General features: G+C 42.3%; 1 protein-coding gene across 1 annotated transcript in view; it reads right to left on the reverse strand.

Moving 5' to 3' along the window:
• The window catches only part of ADK (adenosine kinase), a gene marked incomplete at both ends in the record, with an annotated part of 297,697 nt that extends 276,344 nt beyond the window's left edge, over window positions 1-21,353 (reverse strand). The window contains 2 exons of the mRNA XM_082001891.1: window positions 5,675-5,749; window positions 21,298-21,353. Of these exons, the coding sequence (XP_081858017.1) occupies window positions 5,675-5,749; window positions 21,298-21,353 (131 nt within the window). The remainder of the gene's footprint in view (window positions 1-5,674; window positions 5,750-21,297) is intronic.
• Window positions 21,354-21,579: the final 226 nt, after the last annotated feature.

Genomic DNA, 21,579 nt, shown 5'->3' on the forward strand with positions numbered 1-21,579 from the left:
AAGCAAACGCCAAAGTATTTATAATCTACCAGCAGTCGGATGATGCAATTTGGCTCAACAGTTTCAACAATGTTCTATGTTCAGACTCTGAGATAAGCTAAACTGACTTCTACAGATACAACTCAAAACACAAGGTAATAATAAAACCCTCAGCTGTTCAGCTTCTTTGCCAAATGAGCTAATGCCACACATACTTTTAGTAGTGATCTTTCAGAAGGATTAATGAAACAATAGAACATTATATAGCAAACTATATTAAAAAACAAAGTAACAAAAAACCAAGAGTAAATTTTCAGGGACAAGAAGTTTTGAAGTTATTGCTATGTACTTTCCACACATTCAGCACTATACAGGCAGATAACACAATCCCCACTCAAAGCAATACAAAAATCCATGAACCTGTCCCAGAGGGTTGATGAAGCACACAAAGTCAAAGTAAGCACATTAGTGAAACGGAAAGAGCTGTAAGTTTAGGGGTTTTTTTCCCCTCACTTAAATCTGGCAGCAAAGTGCGTATCTGCAGCTTGTGCATTCTTTGATCCTGCAACCTCCTAGTACAGAATCACTACTTGCCTTTCTCAGTCTTCAAGCTCACTCCAGCATGTGTTTTTGGGGAAGTGCTTGTTTTGCATTGAAGCCTTTGCAGTGTTGAAACCTGTGTTTTGTGAACAAAGAATCACTTCTGATTGTGTAAAAGCTATTTAGACCCTTAGACACCTTATGAGAGTTAACTGCATGGGTGGTGTTTTGAATTTTTTGCTATGGGAACTTACAAAGGCTTCTGTTAGATACGAACAAAGGTGACAAACTGAAAATGTTGAGCATAACTCACCATAGAATGGCTAAAGCCACAGCTCTACCAACCAACCTAAATTAAGTGCAAGTAAGCACGCGTTTTTCATTTCATCTGCTTCTCACACCTTTTCCTAATTTATAATCCAAATTCTCACAAGAGTGGAAAAAAGATCAAATATGTGCATCATCTTTACTTCACAGCAAGCACTAAAACAGGTTCAAACAAGTAAGTTTAATTGACCAATGTCAACATTGCTCTGTTAGTAAATTTTCTGCTTAATTAACCCATATCCCTCCCAACAGTACTCTGCAGTGAGGAAAGGTAGAGAAGGACCAAGATCTCCAGTAATGACCCAACCACTTTCAATGCTGCAGACAAGTTGGTAGCACACTGCAGGACATCCATAACCACGCTTGTGAAATCACAGATCAAAATGACAGCATTTCTTCCTTCAGTGTGATGATACTCTGTTTTCATACATTAACCATCACCATCACTTCAAAACACAAACACACTTTGAAGACCCCATTCATTCTTCCTCTCCCATTTCTTCAAATCTGTTTTTCCAGTTAAGAGTAAAAAGAATAGAAACCCATTTTTTGGTTTACATATAGTTTGTGTTTACAACAGTGTCACAGAGAAGGCAGGAAGAGAACTAAGGAGCAGATGATACAAGGCATGAAAGCTATTAAAAATGACAGATCTTTACTGAGCATCTTCAATGAACTTGTGCAAAGATTGCCATAGACCCTGATTTTAACGGGAAAAAAAACAACCAAACACTCACACAGGGAGAAAAAGACTTGGCTGCTTTGACAATCGATAAGTAAATCAAATAGCAACTTGTAATCCTGGACAAGGATGCTGATCAAATAATCAGTCTGGAGATGACAAATATAATGGAATTCGGCATCCAGACTAGTAAACATACCTCACTGACTACCTCAAGGGATCACAGCTCTGGTCAAGAGCCCAGAAAATAGAGTAGAATAAAGCAATATGCATCCTTAATCTTGGTGTAAGTAATAGGACACATATCATAATTTCCCCTATATCTCCACTCCTTTTTACGAGCATAGGCTGAAAGATATTTACTTGCTTATACAGGTGCTGGCAATTACAAATACTTTCCTCATCTTCCCGCTGGATAATTACAGAAGATACAAGGTTTTCAGGTATTTAGAAGTTCCAAGACTAGCAAAATGATTCTGTCAACATGAATTTGTCAATAATGATTGTCTCCACTGCCTCAGTTCATGCAGTCATAGACCCAAAAGTTGGACAACAGCAAGAGAACATTTGTCCATTCTGTGAACACTACTTCTCAACTGCTAGATGTGTGCTTGAGATGACAGATAATAAGCAGATCTCTACAGCCTAAAAATTAACTACAGTTAGGTAAACAACAAAAACTAAGTATTTACAAAATGCAGTGCTCTAGGGGGAGCAACGAAACACATGCCATCTCCTAACTTTTATCAGCAGGACACTGGAGTATTTACAGGAGTCAGCAGTACTGAGTTTCTATGGAGTCCTAAAAGTTCATTGCCATGTTAATCAGAATTTCTTTGCCCACTTTATTAGTGTTTAATATAGGTAGTGTAGATTAAGTTATTCTTAAATGCCTGTTATAGATTCAGTAGGTGAAGGAATCCTTCTGTTCTACCTGTGACATTTAACAGGAGTACACCAACAGCTTTAATGAATACCTGTTAGCAAAATTATTTTCACAGATTAGCGTACCTATAGTTAGCAATTCACTCACAAAGCATCAATCCTTTTCCCATTCTTCCCCCGCCCCCCATAAAAAGCTGTTCTTTAAGCAAGTATCTATATCCTAGAAAAATTAAACAAAAATAAATACTGTTAAGTTATGGAGTTAATGCAAATTAAAAGGAGAACAAAAAAAGGCATATTTGATATTTCTTTCATGCAGACACTCAGAAAAAACAAGGACATACACTAGATTGTTTACTTCAAGACTGCTCTCCAGTTCTGTGAACAGAAACTGAAGTGGGTTTGGGTACCACCAGCTTTCAACAGTGCCATCAACATCGCTGACACTTTTTCAGATTGTCTCCCTGAAGTGAGATAAGAAATGAGACCCAGAAAACATAACTACCTGACAGAGGCTAAAGCTTCTCTGGCTCAAGTAATACCAGACTGCTGATGTGGTCTGAAAAGCTCAGATGGGCACAGTGAAGTTCTGTTGTGATAAACATTAACACCACCTCTCCTAGAAACAGTCTAGGAAAGGCTTAAAGCTTTCCAGAACTTGTCAAGAGGTCAAAAGACTTTGGAGCCCAGATTAAACCAAAATCCACCTTGAAAGAAAGGTGACAGGGCTGTGCTAACAACCAAGCCAAAAATACCCACCCAACCCTCCAATACTGCTCATTTCCTCAAACAAGTATTACATGGCAGCAAGCTGTTTCTAATCTGCTGCAGTAGGACTGCATTACATATTTAAGTTTTATTTATAACCTGGATTTTAGGCCATTTAAATATTGTTAAAAGGACCACTTGAGTCTGTCTATACAGTCTTATGCTTGTTTCCATTTGCATTTTCTTAATAGAAGTTACAAAAATAATCTGGTTAGAGGACTCATTGTAATACTCTCATTTAATGGACAACATACATAGATTAAACGTGCAACATCAGGTCCTTTATTCTGAACAAAGGTATTTACTCTTGAAACTCATTCTATAAAAGAGGAGGATAAACTAACAAACAGTGAAAAAATTAAATATATTAAATTCTTATAGGTGTTTACCTAAACTCTTTCCCCATTTAACTAAGCTACCTGCTCAAGACAGAGCCCAGCTGGCCTGATGGCCTTATTAAACAGGCCCATCCAGCTGAAGAGGTGAGACATGGACTCCAGAGTTACTTGCTCCATTGCCAAGATACCAAGAGCTGACGCTACATGGCTAGAGATGGATGTATGTCTTGTTTGACAAGAAAAAAAAAAATAAACAGACACTAGGCTGGTATGATCAACAATTTCTCTATCAAATGCTTCACAGTCCTTAAATATCTATGTTCTTGCACGTCCCTGCAGCATTTGAAGAGATAACTTTATTCTAGCAGCTGTTCTACAGCTAGGTTTGCTATTTTATCTCCCTTCACAGGCTGAGGAAGCGTGGGATTTGGTTCCCATTTCAGGGAGTATTGCAAAAGGTAGTTGGACTTCGAGTAAAAACGTGCTTGTCTGTTGTTTAAATGGTCTACTGTGCATACACTCACAAATAGGAAGCTAGAAATAAAATCAGGTACATATGAAGAAGGTAGACAACCTTCTCAATTTCCAGATTATTACCAGAGCTATCACACTATCAGCATGTCCCCTGTGAAACTGTTATCTGAGGACTGCTTATTGCTTTAAATAATGCAATACTCCACAAAGGCATTTTGGCAATAAAGAAATGCTCACAGAGCATATGCTGTTCCAGGAAATAGTTTAACTTGTCTGACAGGACTCAAATTTGAGTACATAAGATGTGGAATTTTTAAACTAAATTAATTTCTGCAGAGCATATCAGGTCCAGTGAAAACCACAATACACCCTTGCAGGATTTCACTGCTGCAGTATAGATCTCACCACTTCTTTTATGACAGCAATTTATAAGGATTAGTTGGAGGGTATTGCTGGGTTAGGGTGGTGCATTACTTATGTTTAGAGACTGGTTTTCAAGTTATTTCAGCAGAAACATAAGGCAGACAATTACATTAGAATAACGTACTTTTTCAGAAATCGAATCTTCGAAGTTCCAGATGTTTTTGAGACTGACACACTCCATTACATTCTTACTTGTCTTTTACCTCCAGCCTATAATATTCAGGCTCTCACTTAAACATCTTTAGATAAAACTTATTTTGCAATGGATATTTTATCACTCAAATTATTGCTATTGTTAAAAGCTTCAGAACAAAAGATCCGTGACTGACTAAACATTCACAAATAAAAACTCTGCACCTGTTCTTTATGTGGTGATGTGAAATTTATTCTTGATCCAGTATTCCCATTAATACCTAAAAGAATTACTAGAGAAAAAAGTTATTAACACTTTCAAAATTAAACAAAGAATTGTGAGCACTCTGAAGGATGAAATCAAATTTACTGATCACTTGAAAACAAGAGAAACAAAGCAGCAAAAACAACTGGAAGAAACTGAGCTCATGCAGAAGGATTTAAAAGAGCAACTGTATTTTGCACGTCTTGAAGAGACACATCTCTAAGCTGATCAGAGAAGACGTAAACTTAATGCCACCAGCAATACACAAACAGCAATTCAGCAATATGGTTATACAGGTGGTAGCATAACAACTGGGCTTAAGCAAGATAAAGCAAGATAACAGACCACGTAAGAAGTGGCCCTGTTCTTGACTGATAAATTGGAATATTAAAAAAACCCCGTACACTTGCACTACTTTTCTTGGTGTGTTACAGAAATGGCTTATTTGTCCCAAAGTCATCACTGAAAAAAGAAAAGAGCGCTGTAATAGTACATGAAAAGTAGCACACAAAGATTCATACAAGAGCTACCTACATCTTACTGACATTGATGATTGCTTCTGATTAAAGGTTATCAAAGACAGAATGAAGAGACTAGAATAAATAATTGATAGAAAACAATAAATACCAAAAACCCATGAAAACACTCAAGTTTTTCATTGACAACACCATCACAGCTTCATATAACTAGAACAATTAAATGACTGACACCATGTTGGCTTCTTTCAGCATACGGCCAGAATCCCTCAGAGATCAGCACAAACTTAGCATTACACAAGCAGGTAGTCCTCTGTTTATTTGTAGGCATCATTCTGGAAACAAAACAGGCATTAAAAAAAATAAAAAAGAAATCAAGACTTACTTGTCAAGGAAGTCCTTGTCCACAACTGCACAGATATCAAGCAGAGGATTTCCCATTCCAAACAGGACATTTTCACTGTAAGAGAATCAATTATTCCAAGTTAGCTTAGCAATAGTTTATTATTCCTAGTATAGTATGTTGAAGATATTTTTTTTAGAGAGAAAAGTTTTTTCTTGAATACAGCTAAAGAACAAAAAGATACACATCTTGCCCAGTGCAGTAGTCACATGGAGACCTGGCATATAGACAAATTTGAGTGAAGTATGATCCTAAAATAATCTTCTGTGATCAATATACGGACTGCAAGCAGTCAAGAACATACAGAGGTATATATTCTGTCAAGCTGTCATTCACACAAAGAATTACAGCTGCATGCCACATTCTGTAGTTTTAAAGGACTGTGTTCAGGTTGTAATATCAGATTTTGGACAGGGGGAGCATCAGACCAGATTATAAGAATTTCCCTGAGCAGATTTAGTTGCTGGGTTTATTCTGCTACTGACCATTAATTAATAAGACTGTTTTAATAAACTGAAATTAAGAGACTATGGATTCTGCATTGTCAACCAGCTTAAACAGCATAGCTGTCTACTTATAAGAATGTATGTATTTTTTAATCAATCTGAAATTCACTACCATAACTTCTGCCACATGAAAACAAGACATCAGAGATACTGTAAACAACTGAAATAGCTGGCTTTAACTTTTTTTTTTAGATTCATTCAGAAACCATGTGTTACATTTTCCTCAGTAATATGTACTTGGGTGATAATGCAGTAATACCAAAGGATTAGATATGTGGCCTAGTGTCAAGTAGGAGTGAATGCAGCTGTTCTCCAAGGCTGCCTAAATCCACATCCAAACCCATTACATTCCTTGCTAAGCTAACACCTGCTGCCTCCAACTGGCAAGGCAAGCCCTTCCTCTAGCCATTGAAGGTAGCTTCAGTATGACCACCAAATATGTCTCCCTCTTTACTATGTCTCTATCAAGTATTTGTAGAGAAAGCATATTCCCCATCTCTCCATCCCCAAGAAAGTACTACTGTAACACTGCAGTTGGATCCAAAGTTTACCTGCAGTTTTTCCAAAGCTGCATGACAGTGTCAGCAGAATCGCAAAGAGAGTGAGTGAGTTTTCAATTGTTCTGGTCCATTTAGAGCAAGAGAAAGGTTTTAGAGAATCAACATCTGCCTACTAAATGATAGATTTCATTAATTTCTACTCAGCGGGATAAGAAAAAAATAACACAAAACAAGCAGAAAGGGGATAATACAGAGCAATCTCATGAATTGTGTCTAACAGAGGTTAGAAATGCACTCACTTACTTGTTCTCACAACTACTACGAAAAGCCCTTAGCTGACAAATATTTGTCAAATTTGAAGATACTTGCCAGAATTACACAAACTTCTTCCTCTTTAGGATGCCACATTAGCCTCCATTAAATGCTAAATTCTGAGGTCCAGAAATGAAGTGGAAAACATGATTAATATCCTTCATATTGAGACATAGCAAACCATGCTTTAAGCATCCTATTTTTCATCGTAGCTTTAAAGACAGGCCTTTACAGCCCATTTCACTTACAGTGAAATATGGAAGACGCTGCTTTGTGAAGATGAAGCCAGAAATCCAGCTCACTCATAACTGAGATAGGTAACATCCGCTTAGTAAAAACCTGTAAGACTCACTCAATACTTTTGTCAGTGTTAAAAGAAGTATTGATTCTTCTAAATAGCATAACATGTTATACCTAGCTTAGAAGAAAAGAAGAGGGAGAGACAGATAACAGTTAAGAAGACATAAGGATAAAGGGGATAGCAGTTGGAGCCCCAAGACGGGACATTGTCTCCATTTTAAAAACTAAGTATTGCATCAGTAATATTGCAGGACAGCAAATGAACAAGTCAGAATTCTAAAAGTGGTGAATACAGTTTTGCCCCAAACTGTATGCTCCCGTACTTGATGTTCAGCTGATTCTCACATTCTGTGAAATTCTACACACCAATAATTTTATACCTACACTAAAGAAAAAAAATGCATAACATGCATAACTTCTACAGAAGGCAAGTATCAGCACTTAAGTGTATGGTATGTCAGAAAACAGCAACTGTACTTCAAAAACTCTCTGAAATACAGCTGACATGTTGAGGTAAGCTCTATCAAGCCACTAACGTGCATACAAACTCCTAATATGCCATCAGCAGCAGGAACTAGCACTTTCCGTGCCATTCATTCCAAGCCGCTCTTTACATCACATGCAAGTCCTGTTCTATTCCCAAGCCTTCCTTCTCCCACAGTACTTTGTAGTCATTCCCATTCAAGTTTTCCAGAGGCTGTGTAGTAGGGTGCCATCTGGGATGGAAAATTTTAAAAGCCAAAGTAGCTATCACTAGACTGGTAAGTGTGTGTTCAGAAACATTCCCCTGAAACTTCTGGGCAAAGTCTCCCCAACTTCAGCACAGCTGTTTCTCAGAACTAAATGTAGGATAGCAGAACTTTACAACTTTTTTCCAACATGTAAAATTTTGAGTACATTAGCTTTGATTTCTATGAAGAAAAGAGGTGCACAGGTTATAACACTCAACTTATTTTTGCAAATAATCTAAATACATGAGCTAATATAGACTAGTAGCTAGCCATGTATTTTCAATTACATGTATTTCTACATTTTCAGTTGTTTCAGCTAGATGTTTGAACTAAACAAGTCCCAAGTTACTAGAACTTCCATGATTAAAACTAGATACAACATTCCATTGGCAAAAAGGAGAAAAATCCATACGGTCCATTTGTACTAGAGACTGTAGTTGTGTCATTCCTTAACTGACACTGCGTTTGGTAAAAATACCTTTTTGGGCAAAACAGGAAGACTCTAAACAGTATCTTTCCAAGTCATAAATTTTAAAAATTCAACAAGTTTAAGCAGACATTTAAGACCACCACTGTGATCAGTGTTTTCTACTACAAGTTTTGTGAACCACAATCAGAAAGTCCACTGTTTCCACTGCTAAAGAGAAAGACTTGGCTGTGTAAATCCCTAGCGTTTTCAATCTGATTAACCCAACACTGGCTACATTTCAGTGCAGCACAAACCACCCTTCCCTTATTGCGAGGCTGCAAAGTATCTGCACTGTTATACTATTGTGGTTTTTTTGTGGTACCACATGAGGTATAGCAGTTACTTGGCTGCAGTTTGCTACTCTGTAAAAATAAGAATTAAAAAAAAAAAAAAAAAATCACATAGACTCTGTAAAGCCACATATCATAAAAGCATAAAATTAAACATATTTAGGATCCCGGAGAATGCTAAATTTACAAGTCTCCAGAGCAAGAAACTGAGATATTAAACCGCGACGTTCTCAGCAAGTTTGACACTTTCAGCAATACACGTGAACCTTACTGGTCTATGTTTGCCGTTCAGTCACACTGGACACCTGCATTCATTAAAATTTAATGGATTACTTCCAACCAACTAGAGTTAAAACATAGTGAGGAAGCAGCAATAGTTGCCTGAAACGTGAGACTTCACAATACATAGGTTACTTGGGAAATACGTCTCTGCAACAGAGATGAACAAACAGTTATGTACTCCACAGCCTCCTTGAGCCTCTCCAGTCCCTTCTCTTGCACAGGAGTACCGGTATCTAATAATCTGAGAAGGATGTTCTTCCTTAACTCAGCTAACCTATTGCAAAAGAACATTTGGCACCGCTCCTAAAGAAAAAAGTGACAACTCCTCCACCTGCACAAATTATGGGCACATAATTGACTATACACAGACAGTGTATGTATATATATACACACACATATACACACAGAGTACATATACATATATGAACAGTGTATGTATTTTTTAAACTCTAAACTAGGATGTTCATATCAATCTAAAACTTGTTTGGACAGGGAAATAAACTGTCCACCTAGCAGGCAGAGCTACAGCAACAACGGCAACTTTACAGAAAGCTTAGAGATGTACACCACATTTGTTGGGAAGAGTTTAGAATGCAAGTAATATATTTTAAGACTTTGCCATTTAACTTTGGACTAAATGAAGAGTTAGTTGTAATTACAAGTTCAAGCAATGTAATTCATTAAATATTAATAAGTCTTCTCCTGCTAATTATGGCATTTTGTTTGGAGATTGCCAAGATCATTGATTTTTCACAAATAGCCCATGTTTCACATATTAGTCTTCTCACAAGTTGCAGAAGCAATGAAGTGAAACCAAACTGGATGAAAACAGAACACAAAACCTAACCAAACAAAAAAACCCCCCACATCAGTACTCAGATACCCTTCAATCTTCTTTAGAAGTCAACAAAAACATATCTGAATGATCTGGAAAGCTGCGTCCAATATCATGGTTATACATTACTAATGCTTTACCATTGCAGGCATTTTTTAAAAAATACGGTCCTGTTTCAAGTTGGCTGCTGGACATTAGCAGTACTGTATCTAACTATTATACAATATTGTTATGATCCCATGCTGTTGTGTGCTTCAGTGGAATAATATCAGTGAAAGTATATTATTAGTTACTAGCACACAGACAGAGGAGTATTTTGAACCACTGGATACTGGCATGTCTTGCTTTAAAAAATATATATATCACATTATTTCTTTAAAAAAAAACTTTTTTTTTCTTGGTAATTGCCGCAAGAAAATTCTCATCTACATAATAGTAACTAATAGTAAAGCAAGCCAAGTTGAAAATGTCACCTTTTTTATTGCTCTATAACTGCCTCATACTGCTGCACAGCTGTAATGTACGCTTAATATTAAATTCTTACGCTAAGACATTTTACAGTCAGAAAGCCTTAATAAAACATGATTGGGACACTTGGGTGTCCCAATTGCATGACAGCTTATGTTTATGCCTACACTTCCATTTACAAATGTAAGATATAGCTTTGTAAGATCTAAAACGTTAATATTTCTATAGGGTTTGATTACGTCCTTAAAAGTATGGCCAAACAAGGCATGTCCTAAGCCTGTTCTCAGCATATTTGAGTTTAACAAAAATCATTTATACACATAGTTAAAACAAAACAGCAATCTTACCAGATTCGTAGCATTCAAGTAGCTATAAGCTCTCAACTAAGAACATCCTTCTCTTATCACACTTACCTATGCAACATAAATATAAGTGAATAAGATGACATTTACCATTAACCATAGCTCATCTGACACTAAAAGTACCTAAAGCCTATTATTCCATGATTCCAGAGCTCAGACAGTCTCCCTTGCATCACTCGTCAGCAAATCACTTTAGCATACAGACCTTAAACATAAAAGTAGCTTGTAAGACTGCTCACAAGCTTTCCTTACTTGGGTCTTAAGTAAAGGCAATATTTGGCTAAGGAGTTACATGTTTACATACTGACTTAGAGACGTATCTTCAGTGAAGATTTCATTCATTATGGAACTCCCATAGTCTTCTAGAGTGACACATTCACAGGTTCCAACTCAGAAACCAAGCCTAAAAGCCTTGGCCTTATGTAAGCAAGGCTGCTGCAGAAAAAAAAAAAACCGTTCCACCACTACCTAGCTCCTTAGGCAGCTGCATTAACTCCACAAGCTCCGACAGTGAGATTTCAAAAAGTTACCGTCGGTGGTCCTCGGTCAGAAACACTGTGAAATCTGATATATTGAGCTTTGAGGGTGGAGAGAGAAGATGGGAGAGTCGCCTTGAATGATCATTGAACTTGGAGCCTGTAATTTTAGGCATTTGTTTAGCAACTGAAGGACTGATCAAAATACTACGTGATGAAGGTTCTCAGTTCACAATACCACCCCCCCATCTTAAAATTAAGTGTTTTTAGGAAGCGAAACTGGTCATAATAATTCCTTTCACTGAATGTTAAGCGTTTTTCATTCTTCAGTTATCGACGCTAAACTAACACCACCGCAGTCCCAACAGACTGCCAAGAGCCCAGCCTGTTGTTGTTACCCTGTTTCTTGTTATTTGGGATTCATTTAAAACCAGGTTCCACTCACGGCACGCCACAGCGATGCTTTTAGGTTCAAACGCGACTGCCGGAGTCCCACGACATCGGTCCTTCCACCCCCACGAGCGGGACCCCGCCACGGAAGGTGGCCACCCGCGCTCGGGAGCTACCTTTGACAGCGGCACAGCCGCGGAGCGACGCCCCACGAAACCCCCGGGGCCCGTGCGCCGGCCGCCGCCCCGCGCTTCACTCCCGGCAGCCCGACCCCGCCCGGTGTATCGCTCCGCGGGGCTCTCGCCCGGGCAGGGGTGAGCAGCCGCGCCAGGGCTGGCGGGACGGTCGAGCCGCTAAGGACCGGCGTCTCCCGCCGCCGCCGCCGCGAGCCCCCAGCCGGGGCGACCGTTGGCGGCGGTTGGTGACGCCGGCGTGCGCCCACCTGCCCGCCAGAAATAAACTCCGCGCGCCCAGGGAGCGGGTGACCACCCACCCGCGCGGGCGGGCGGCCCACCGGCCCGCGAGGGAAGCGGCACGGCTGCCCTTCCGCGCCCCGGGGGGCGCGGGCGTGGGCGTGCAGCCGCAAAACCGGCTCGCGGGGGGGGTGGGGAGAGAAAGAAAGAGAGAGGGAGGGAACGAAGCCGCGCTATCCCACACCCTAAAATTACGCTGGTGGAGAAGGAGGAGAGAGCCGAGCTTCCTCCAGCAGAATATCGCGCCGGGCGCCCCCTCCCCGCGAAGAGGAGCGCATCAGCGCCCGCCGCCCCTTCCCCCGGGGCACCGGGCTGGGCTGCGGGAGCCGCGTCGGGGCTCGGCGTTACCTGAGGGTGGGCATGGCTCCCCGCCCGACCGCCCACGGCGGAGCCCCGCCGACAGCGGCGTTGCCTCTCCGCCCGCCGCGCCTACAGCCCCGCGCGCCGCCCGCCTCAGCCGCGACTGAGCCGGCAGCCACCGCTCAGCCGACCCACCCGCGCGCCACCGCCCCGCCCCGCCCGCCCGCGCGTCCCGCCATTGGCTGGGCGGCCGACGGGGGCGGGCCCCGGCCCTCCGCGGCGTAGGGGCGCGAGGAGCCCCGGGAGGCGGCGGTAGCCTCGGGGCGCTGGCGGCCGGCCCCGCGCCCCGGTTCGGAAGCGCACGGAACCGAGCGGCGCCGCCCGCCCCGCGCCCCGGTCTCCCTGGCCGCCATCTTTGGTACGGGCAGAGCACGCGTCTCCCACACATCTCCTTCTGCTCCTGTCACCTCCCTCCCCCAGCCCGAGGAGGCAATGATGGTCGCCAGTGCTAATTAAAAAAAAAAAAAAAAAAATTTAATCGAAGAAGCGAAGAGGTGCGGAGTTCTAGCCGCACTGCCCACATTAAAGATGGCCAGTGGCGCTCCTGGCATCGCTGACCCTCAGCTGTCACGGGGCCGTGGGAATCGCTGCGCTCTCAAGGGGACCCCCAGCGCCCCTCGGCCGGGGCCGCTCCCCGGGCCAGCGGCCACGCTCCCGCCCCGGGCGTCCGCCCGCTGCCCCAGGACCACTCGTCCCCCTCGGCCGCTGACCGACGCCTCCCCCGACACGCGATTTTCACACACTCGACAAGAACGCGTTTTCACTCTTTTTTTATTTGTGCGTTGGGTCCGACGTGAACGCCGCCTGAGGGGACGGTCGGTGAAGCCTTCCTCCCGGCCGCCACCCGCAACCAGCGAAGCGCACGTCCCGCGGCAGCGGGCGCCGGCGCTGATGAGCCGTGCCGGTGCGAGCTCTTGCCTCGGCTCCAGAGAGGAGATTATTTTATCCCCGGGTTGCCGAAGCGGCCGGCAGCGACCCGTGGTTACCCAGCTGCCGGACATCATCTTTCCAACCTGCCAGAGGGCAAGAGCGGAGGCGCGGATGAGACGCGGGCCTCTGCCACCGCTGGCGCGGAGGAAAGGGTAGCCCTTCGCTGCCTAACCTGTTTCTCGTCCGCCCGACGTTCGCGCAGAACCGGCGTGTCGGAAAGGAAAAGCGGGGGGTAAATCAGGTTCCTATTCTTCGCTCTTCCTACCTGCTTGCTCTTCGTTCGGCTGTCAAAGTTACTGCTACGCTGTGCAGGTTTGGCACTTATTTCGTTAACTTACCAGCACCAGAAACACCGATTCGTTAAACTGATGTTGAAAGAGGTTGTTTTTGCCAAAAGTCAATCCCACGTTGTTCTGTTAAGTACCGCAGTGTCACCTCTAATTAAAATATTTAAGGTTTACAACTTCCTAATCATGCGGTTATCAGCCTTAGTTTCCCTTCCTCTCTATCTACAAAACGGGAATATTGAACTCAGAAAAATTAAAGCCAAACATTTCAACTATTTGCTGATTTTTTTGTGTCTCGGAAGAGACGATGCCAAAATTTGAGATATTCATGATGCTCAAGGACCTACAGTGTCACATGGAATATTTATGTCCATACCTGATGTAGGGCAAATTTCCTCGGTCCTCTAAACTGACCACTCGAAAATTAATCACCGCTTACAAAATTCTCGTTATTAAAGTGTGTCAGGGGTCTTAAAAAGTCAAACTAACTACAGTGGGAAACGCATCCATCCCCTTACCGTTGCAATACACAGTACAACAGGTCCCCAAATCCTGATGGAGTATTTTGAGCTCTAATAAAATGTAAATACTATATTTGGATATATAATGGCTGTATCCTCTGATTCATATTGAACAATAGATTATTCCTAGTTTAACAATTTCAGTGTCTAATAGCCAAACCTCTGTTTTCTAACTGTAAAAGGGCAGGTGGGCGGGGGGGAGAGAATCCCATCACAGGCAAATACACAGCTTAGTCTTGTTGGTCACATCATTGTATTTTAAATAATAAATCCGATTTTTAAAAAAATCAAGATGTAGACTCCCTCATAAATAATTGCCTGGTTTTAACAAGCACAGAAGAATACGTAAAGGAAAAAATATATAATACATTAACATGATCTATATTTAAAGTAATTTGTATCATACAACTGCGTATTATGAACATTAAACTACAGAATCCAAACGAGGTACCATCAAATGTTTCTAAGTTTTTACCAGTTCAGCAAGATAGGATCAAAAGGGTGTTTTTTTTAACAAAAAAAAACCCCACAACCTTTTATGAGATACCATGTATGGCACCTCAACAGCTTTTGTCAACAGCACTTTATGTAAACTTCCAATTACTCCCAAGTGCTCAATCATCTTGCTTGTTCTATCACGTACCTGCAGGTTCTACTGTTACTGACATCTTTGAGGCATCACCTACCACTATGGGTTTTTCGGTCATTTGCCAGGGAACTTTTAGACATCCTGACACGTAGGTGGAGCAACAGTAACCAGGGTGTCCCTGGAAAAACAGTCATTTATTGCTTATGGTCATTTATAGATTAACTTTATAATACTTGTGCCACAAGTTTGACTCGTGGTCACGGCAGGTATTGTGCTAGGCAGCCAGCCTGAGTTTGCTCAGCCTCCATGACACCTTCCAAACTTGCTCTGCTTGTGTGGAGCTGCTGACCTGTGCCTTTGCATGTGTTTTGGATTCAGAAATCTCTGAGAAAAATATGGAATTCACAGCTTTTGCATCTAAAAATACGTAATACCTGACATGGTCTAGCCACAATTTCTCTCAACTACTTCTGTAACTATACAGTAAGGAAGAGATCTTCATGACCATGAGAGTTCCTCTACGTATGATGAACAATTATTCCTCATTTCTTCACTGAATTACTTCCTTTCAAGCACGGTATGAATTAGAAGTGAACTGGACACCTACCTGATATAACAACAGGTAAGCATGTGAGACCTTTTCATGGATTACTTGAATAAAGTGCAACTTTAAACGATATATTTTATACATTTATAACTTGTGTATCCAAGATACAGGCAATCTAGGCCCTAGCCTTGGACTAACCTGTTTGCTTTACACCACAAATACTTGGTATAAATTGTCCAGTTTACAATACATAAACAAAAAGTTCTCCATTAACCCCCATATTTCACTCAATTTCTTCCAAGTACAAAACTAAGGTTAATCTTAGATAAGCTGCCCACTCTTCTCTCTTTGCAAGACAGAAGGATGATGTTTTACATAATAGCCTCAGCAGACATTATAAATGGGACTAGCGAGCAGAAAGTCCACAAATTCTCGTTCAATAACAGCACTTTGCAGAGCTTGCATGTGTTTTCTACTAGAACAGTGGTTGTTCTGAAAACTTTTCTACAGAGAGAATTTCATATTCTGCAACATAAAATTAGGTTTATTTTTATCTTGTATGGATTTACTAGCTAAGTATTAAAATTTTTTTTTATTATTTTAAAATTCCATAGCATAATCCCTTTTCTTTTAATGCAGCTTCACAGACCATACAGCTGTAAGAGCAAAGGAAAGTCTATAAATCTGCTAAGTCTTCAACATACTGCAGACAGCTATACTTTTTTCTGTCTTACTCTAGTCAAATAGCCAAGCCCTTGAGACAGTTACAACTGCTTTGTACCACTGAATGTACAAGAAAAAAAAAAAAAACAACACAAAAATCTTTCACTGTAAATGAAATCCCAAGGTAGCATAAAGCCAGCAAGTAGCTTTATGTTACTCTATTCTTCAAGTGTGGAACAGCTTTGACTGTGGTCAAACAATCATTACAGAAATGATTACAGTTCAAAACTGAAAAAAAATCTCTTTCCCTTCACTGAATTCCGAGTAATACACAAAGACTTATCTCCATCACAGAAAATGCTTTGATATTTATTACATAAATAATATTAGTATGTAAATTGAAATTATTTAAGAAGCAATTTATGTAAACAGAATATGAACAGTCTTGAGAAAACATAGCGTTCACATTGTATCTGCAAGTTCAGTTTACTTTTTTTAAGAAGATAAGGTTTTCCAACACATTGCCAGCAAATACTAATTAATGACCTTTAGATAGCAACCCATTCCCTGCTTCTGAAACTGGTTTTGTGAAATACTTGTGTACCGTGCCTGTGTAACTAACTACTCAAATTCAATATTACAACCTTGAATTACAAGCCAGAGTTTTGCTTCAAACATTTCCACATCAAATATACCTCAGCAATAATAGAGTAAGCCAAGGTCTTGTTCTACAGAAAGCACATTTCACACTATTGCATTGACACCGTACTCAACTACCTCTATGTTCACTCTAGCCTCCTTTCTGGGTATCTTCCTTGTCCAAGTAATATTAGTAGATCCAATTAGATAAGTAATTCTACACAAGCTGTTTCAGTAGCTGAAAAAGAAGGAACTCGCAAATCTCAGAAAAATTCACAGGAACTTCAAGACTCATGATGAAATAGGCATATTCACACTGGCTCCCCTCCCACGGGTAATCAAGCATGCAAGCAGCTCTGGGGACAAGACTAGTCCTGTTGACTTCAGGGAGGCAGCACACAAAGTCAGAGGCGTGCTTTTCTGCAGGGTATTAAAGCCTATTATGTCTAAACTATCCTTGTTCGTCAGTATGACTCTTCTGCCAGGTGGGCTGAAGATAAAGTCAGTAGTGAAAGAAAGAGACACCAGCGATGCTCGTGGTCCAGAGGGGAAAGAGCCTTCCCACGACCTCCTCTTTCCTCAGGTTACACACTCCTTCCCAATAAAGCAAGCAATTACTTTAATTAAAAGGATGAAAACACCATATCAAGCTTCTCCAATACAAGAACACAAAACTGTAGAAACATGACACATGCTGTGAGAAATCCCACAGGATTACATCAAAGGCCAGGTGAAGACATGCATCAATCTAAACAGTAATTTGAGAGTTACATATCTGAACAATGGAAATGAGCACCTGGACTGTAAGAGCGAGGTATTTTCCATGCTGCAAGTCATTCCAGTTTTGGATATATTTCTGTCAACACAACTTTGAAGGGAAGGTTGCTGCTGTTATGTCCTAAATAAAGCAAAATTAGCGAAGACTGTTGCTAGTGTCTTCAAAAGTATTCGTTTGTCTGCTTTCTACAGGGGTCTAACTATCCACTTGAAGTCTATTGCTTTTATTCTTCTGGAAGCAAACACAGCAAAGTGCTAGAGTCTCAGATCTTTCTTTGTACTAAGAGGCTATTAAGAGTACTGACATGGAAAAAGTTACCCATACTTGCAGATATGAGAAATTGGAAAGTGAGAAAAGTGTAAGACATGAAGACAGAAACGGCAATGAATACAAATGGGGAGCAAGGTGAAATTGGGGAAAAAAAAAAGAAAAAAAAAGAGCCAGAGATAAAAAAATCGATTTACTAAATCTAACTGAAAGCTTTGTCACAGCTAATTTAAAATACTCAGAATCTTCTTTCATTTGTAGAGAGCTGACAAAGGAATAAGCTAAATTAAAAGCCAGCTTATTAAGAAAATTAAAAATGCATTGAGTCAGCAGTATTTTTTACACTCACCAGTATCAAGCTGTCTAGAATCTAGTGGAACAGTAATGACAAAGGACTGCTTTTGACAACAATTACTCACAGAGTGTTTGATAATTTATTCTGAAAAGGAAGAGATGTCTAATAGCAACAGAAGAGCAATATTGTACTTTGTACTTTTAGTATAAAGTATTTGTCAAATTCAATGCTTACATTGTCTTCATGTAGTTAAACTGATTTGTCCAAACAGCGAGGCACGTCACGACTATTCAATCAATACAGCAGCTGCAGAACGGCCAGAAGGCCATAATGCAGCAGAGGGGACTTCACAGCAGACGATTTCACAAGTTTGTTCATTTTTTGATTCTGCACGCATGCACGTTTATAGACACATGTACATATAAGCTCAAACATTTCGACAGAGAGTGTCCAAACTCTTTCGTAACTGTACCAGCTGCTAACAGACGTCTGGTCGCGGTTTTCATGGACCTCCAAACCAAATACAAAAGGACACAAATCCTTAGTAATTCTCCTTTAAAGTAACGCCTCATGATGTTTCCAGTAAGTTGATGCCACCACTCAGTGACAAGCCATTTGCAGTTTTGCAAGCCTATTTTCTGTTCAAACAGTACAGTTTACACACACAATGATATTTTATTTCACACAGCAGAGATGTAGTCAGAAGCCTGAAACAACACAGCACGCATTAATGGCCTTGCCTAAAGCCCGTTGGTTTTAGCAGGGATTTGCTCCCGTCAACAAAGACAATGCAAAACCTGCTGCCCAGCAGATTAATGTCAGCACAACACATTGTTGAGCTGGGAACGCTAGTTTGGGTCTCAGGCTTTGTGTTCTGCTCTATGGGTGGCAAAAGCCGGCCATCCTATATTGCTTTCAAACAACTTTAGCTGAACCCGGTCAGCTTTGCCTACCTCATGAAGGAGCAGTATTTGCTTTCCTTTGCCTGAAAGGATCAGAAGGGACTGGAAAAAAAAAAAAAAGTATCCATGAAACCTCCCTGATGGCACTTTGAGAGAGAAAACAATGAAAAAAAATATAGGGGAAGGAAATGTTTGTTTTTGTTGACAAGGTACGGCTTGTTTTACAGTGTATTTAAATTTTTTAGGTCACGTTTGTATATTAAAATGGTTTTCATGGTAGCCACAGGAAAGATTCAGGTTTGTATCATATGACAGAATAAGTAAGGTACAAGGCCATCCTTGTCAAGTCCGTTAGACATGGTCTTCTGAAGAGGCTGGAGAATCTCAGACCTAGATGTCGAGAACAAGGAATTCACCTCTAATTCTTGGTATAACAAATATGAACTTATGATCTCCCAAAATTTTAAAGTGATTTTTCACTTCTTTTCTAACCCATAGGTTAACTGTTTCCAGTACTCCTGACAGATGTAGCAGTGCTTTGCATTAACAATCCAACCTCGCTACAAATACAACAAAGTCAAGGAACCTCAAGCATTCTGGTACCTTCCGTACTGGCTTTTAACACAGGACAAAGTCCCACAGCAGCACTCGGCCAAACACGTTCTTGCCGTTACGTTCAAACGAGCGCAGAGGTCTGCCAAATCTAGTCCAGCCACCTCGCCCGCTCCACGAGTCCAACTTGCGGCCCACAGCACACATTAGCTTTATTTGATCGCCAGCTGATTATGGCATTTCTCCTCTTCTGAAACGGAGCTGGGGTCTAGTTTACACTTCATATTGAAATAACTTGAAACAGAATTAGACTACACAAGTTCTAACAACATTCCCCATGTTTTATCCATCAGACCTCACAAAAGTATTATTTTGAGTTTGTTTAATTTTTATGGGACCATGTCACTGTTGCCTCTCATTCCACTGTAAACATCCTTTACATTTTTAACATAGTAACTCAATAAAGTTCTCAAATTCTTGAATTTTCATGGTTGGCCACGAAGCAGGTAAAATGCACTTTCCTCTGACAAGCTTTATAAACAGAAACATTGCAATTCCCAGTTTCTTGTCCCACCTTGCTTTAAGGCCCATGGAAATAACTGTTGCTTTTTGACTACAACTTTACACTGCCGCCTGCCATTTATTTGCTTTCAGAGCTCAGTTACGTTTTTCGTCTTCCACTATCTGCAATTGAGCTCGTCAACTATTATTAGACTTGAAAAGTCACTCAGCTGCCAAAGGAGCAAGCACCCTGACTTTGACAAATTTAATAGGATTAGTTCTTTCAGTAAGGACATCAGTACCGAAAGGGACTTGTTCTCATCTCAGTACTAAAGTACATCTCTTTTATGCTATATTTGAGCAAGTTATTAGTTATCGCCAAGGTAATTTTGGACCTTTCAAGCCTTATGTCATTAATCCTCTTCATATACTGAATACTTGGAAGGAGATCAGCTATCTTACAATTATATTCATGTGAATAATCCCGAGAAAACAAACCAGAAACTGCATCAACAAAAGCTCTGCTATAGGGCGCTCAGTGCTCGTTTTGAGCACGCTTCCTGCATTGAGAAACCTTGTATTTTTCTGCTATGACATTTAAAAATAAATGACTTCTTTCTGTGCGGGTGATCGGTCAGATGGGGTTCAGGCAGTGACATTATACAGCGATCACGCAAATAAGGAAGTATAGCAAATGGCACAGATTATTGCAATATGAAAGCACTTAAAAATATTCCACGTGTCATAAGAAAATGTATCCGTTAACGAGGGTTTTCAGATAGCTAAATTCCTGCCTAACGGGGACGGGGACCCCCTCAAGGGCATTAACCGGGGCTTTCAGAGGGTACTGCCGAAGACGAATAACACGGGGTGACAAGCCAAGCCGCGCTGCGAACGCTGGCTGCTGTCGCTGCGGGCTGCACTCGGTTCCAGCGCACGGCCCCACCCCGGAGCTCCAGAGGGCGGCTGCACGGACCGGCCCCGGACCCAAGGCAAGGCGAGGCGAGGGCCCCGCCGGCCCCGCGTTTCCCGCCGCCCGGCCCCCGCGCGCCCGCCCGCCGCTGCCAGAGGACGGCGCCGGCGGCAGGAGCGGGGGCGCAGCGCGGGGGGACGGCCCCGACGCCCGCCTCCACGTGCGCCCGGCGCCGCCGGGCGGGGAGCGCGCTCCCGCGGCGGGGCCGCCCGCCCCGCACCGCTCCGCGCCCGGCCCGGCGCCTCCAGCGCGGGAGGACCCTCCCGGCGTGACTCTGACCGCGCACGGCGGCGGCACGTGTCTCGCCCTCCACCGGTGGCAGCACCCAGCGACCCCCCCCCCCCCCCCCCGCTATCCGTTGAGGCTTCTTCGTGAAGAGCCCCGCCCGCGGCCCCGCCGCCCGTTACCTCAGTTGCTTTTGCTCCAGCTTGAGCTTCTTGGCTTGCGGCTCCCCTGCTGCCATCTTCGCGCTGGGCGGCGTGCGGCGCGCTCCGCTCGTCTCGGCCCGCCCGCCGGCCCCGGCCCGCCCCGCCGACCGCGCCGGCACCGTCGCCGGGGGGCGGGGGCGGCAGGGCGGGCGGCTGTGCCGGGCGCCTGACGGGGAGGGCCGGCCGCGCCGCCCGCCGCTCCTGCCCCGCGGTGCGCCGCCGCGCCGCCCGCCCGGGTGGTTTTAGCGCCTGGAGGCGGTC

The sequence above is a fragment of the Phaethon aethereus genome (genome assembly GCF_964289735.1).
Source record: "Phaethon aethereus genome assembly, chromosome: 7".
In the NCBI taxonomy this organism is placed as follows: Eukaryota; Metazoa; Chordata; class Aves; order Phaethontiformes; family Phaethontidae; genus Phaethon; species Phaethon aethereus.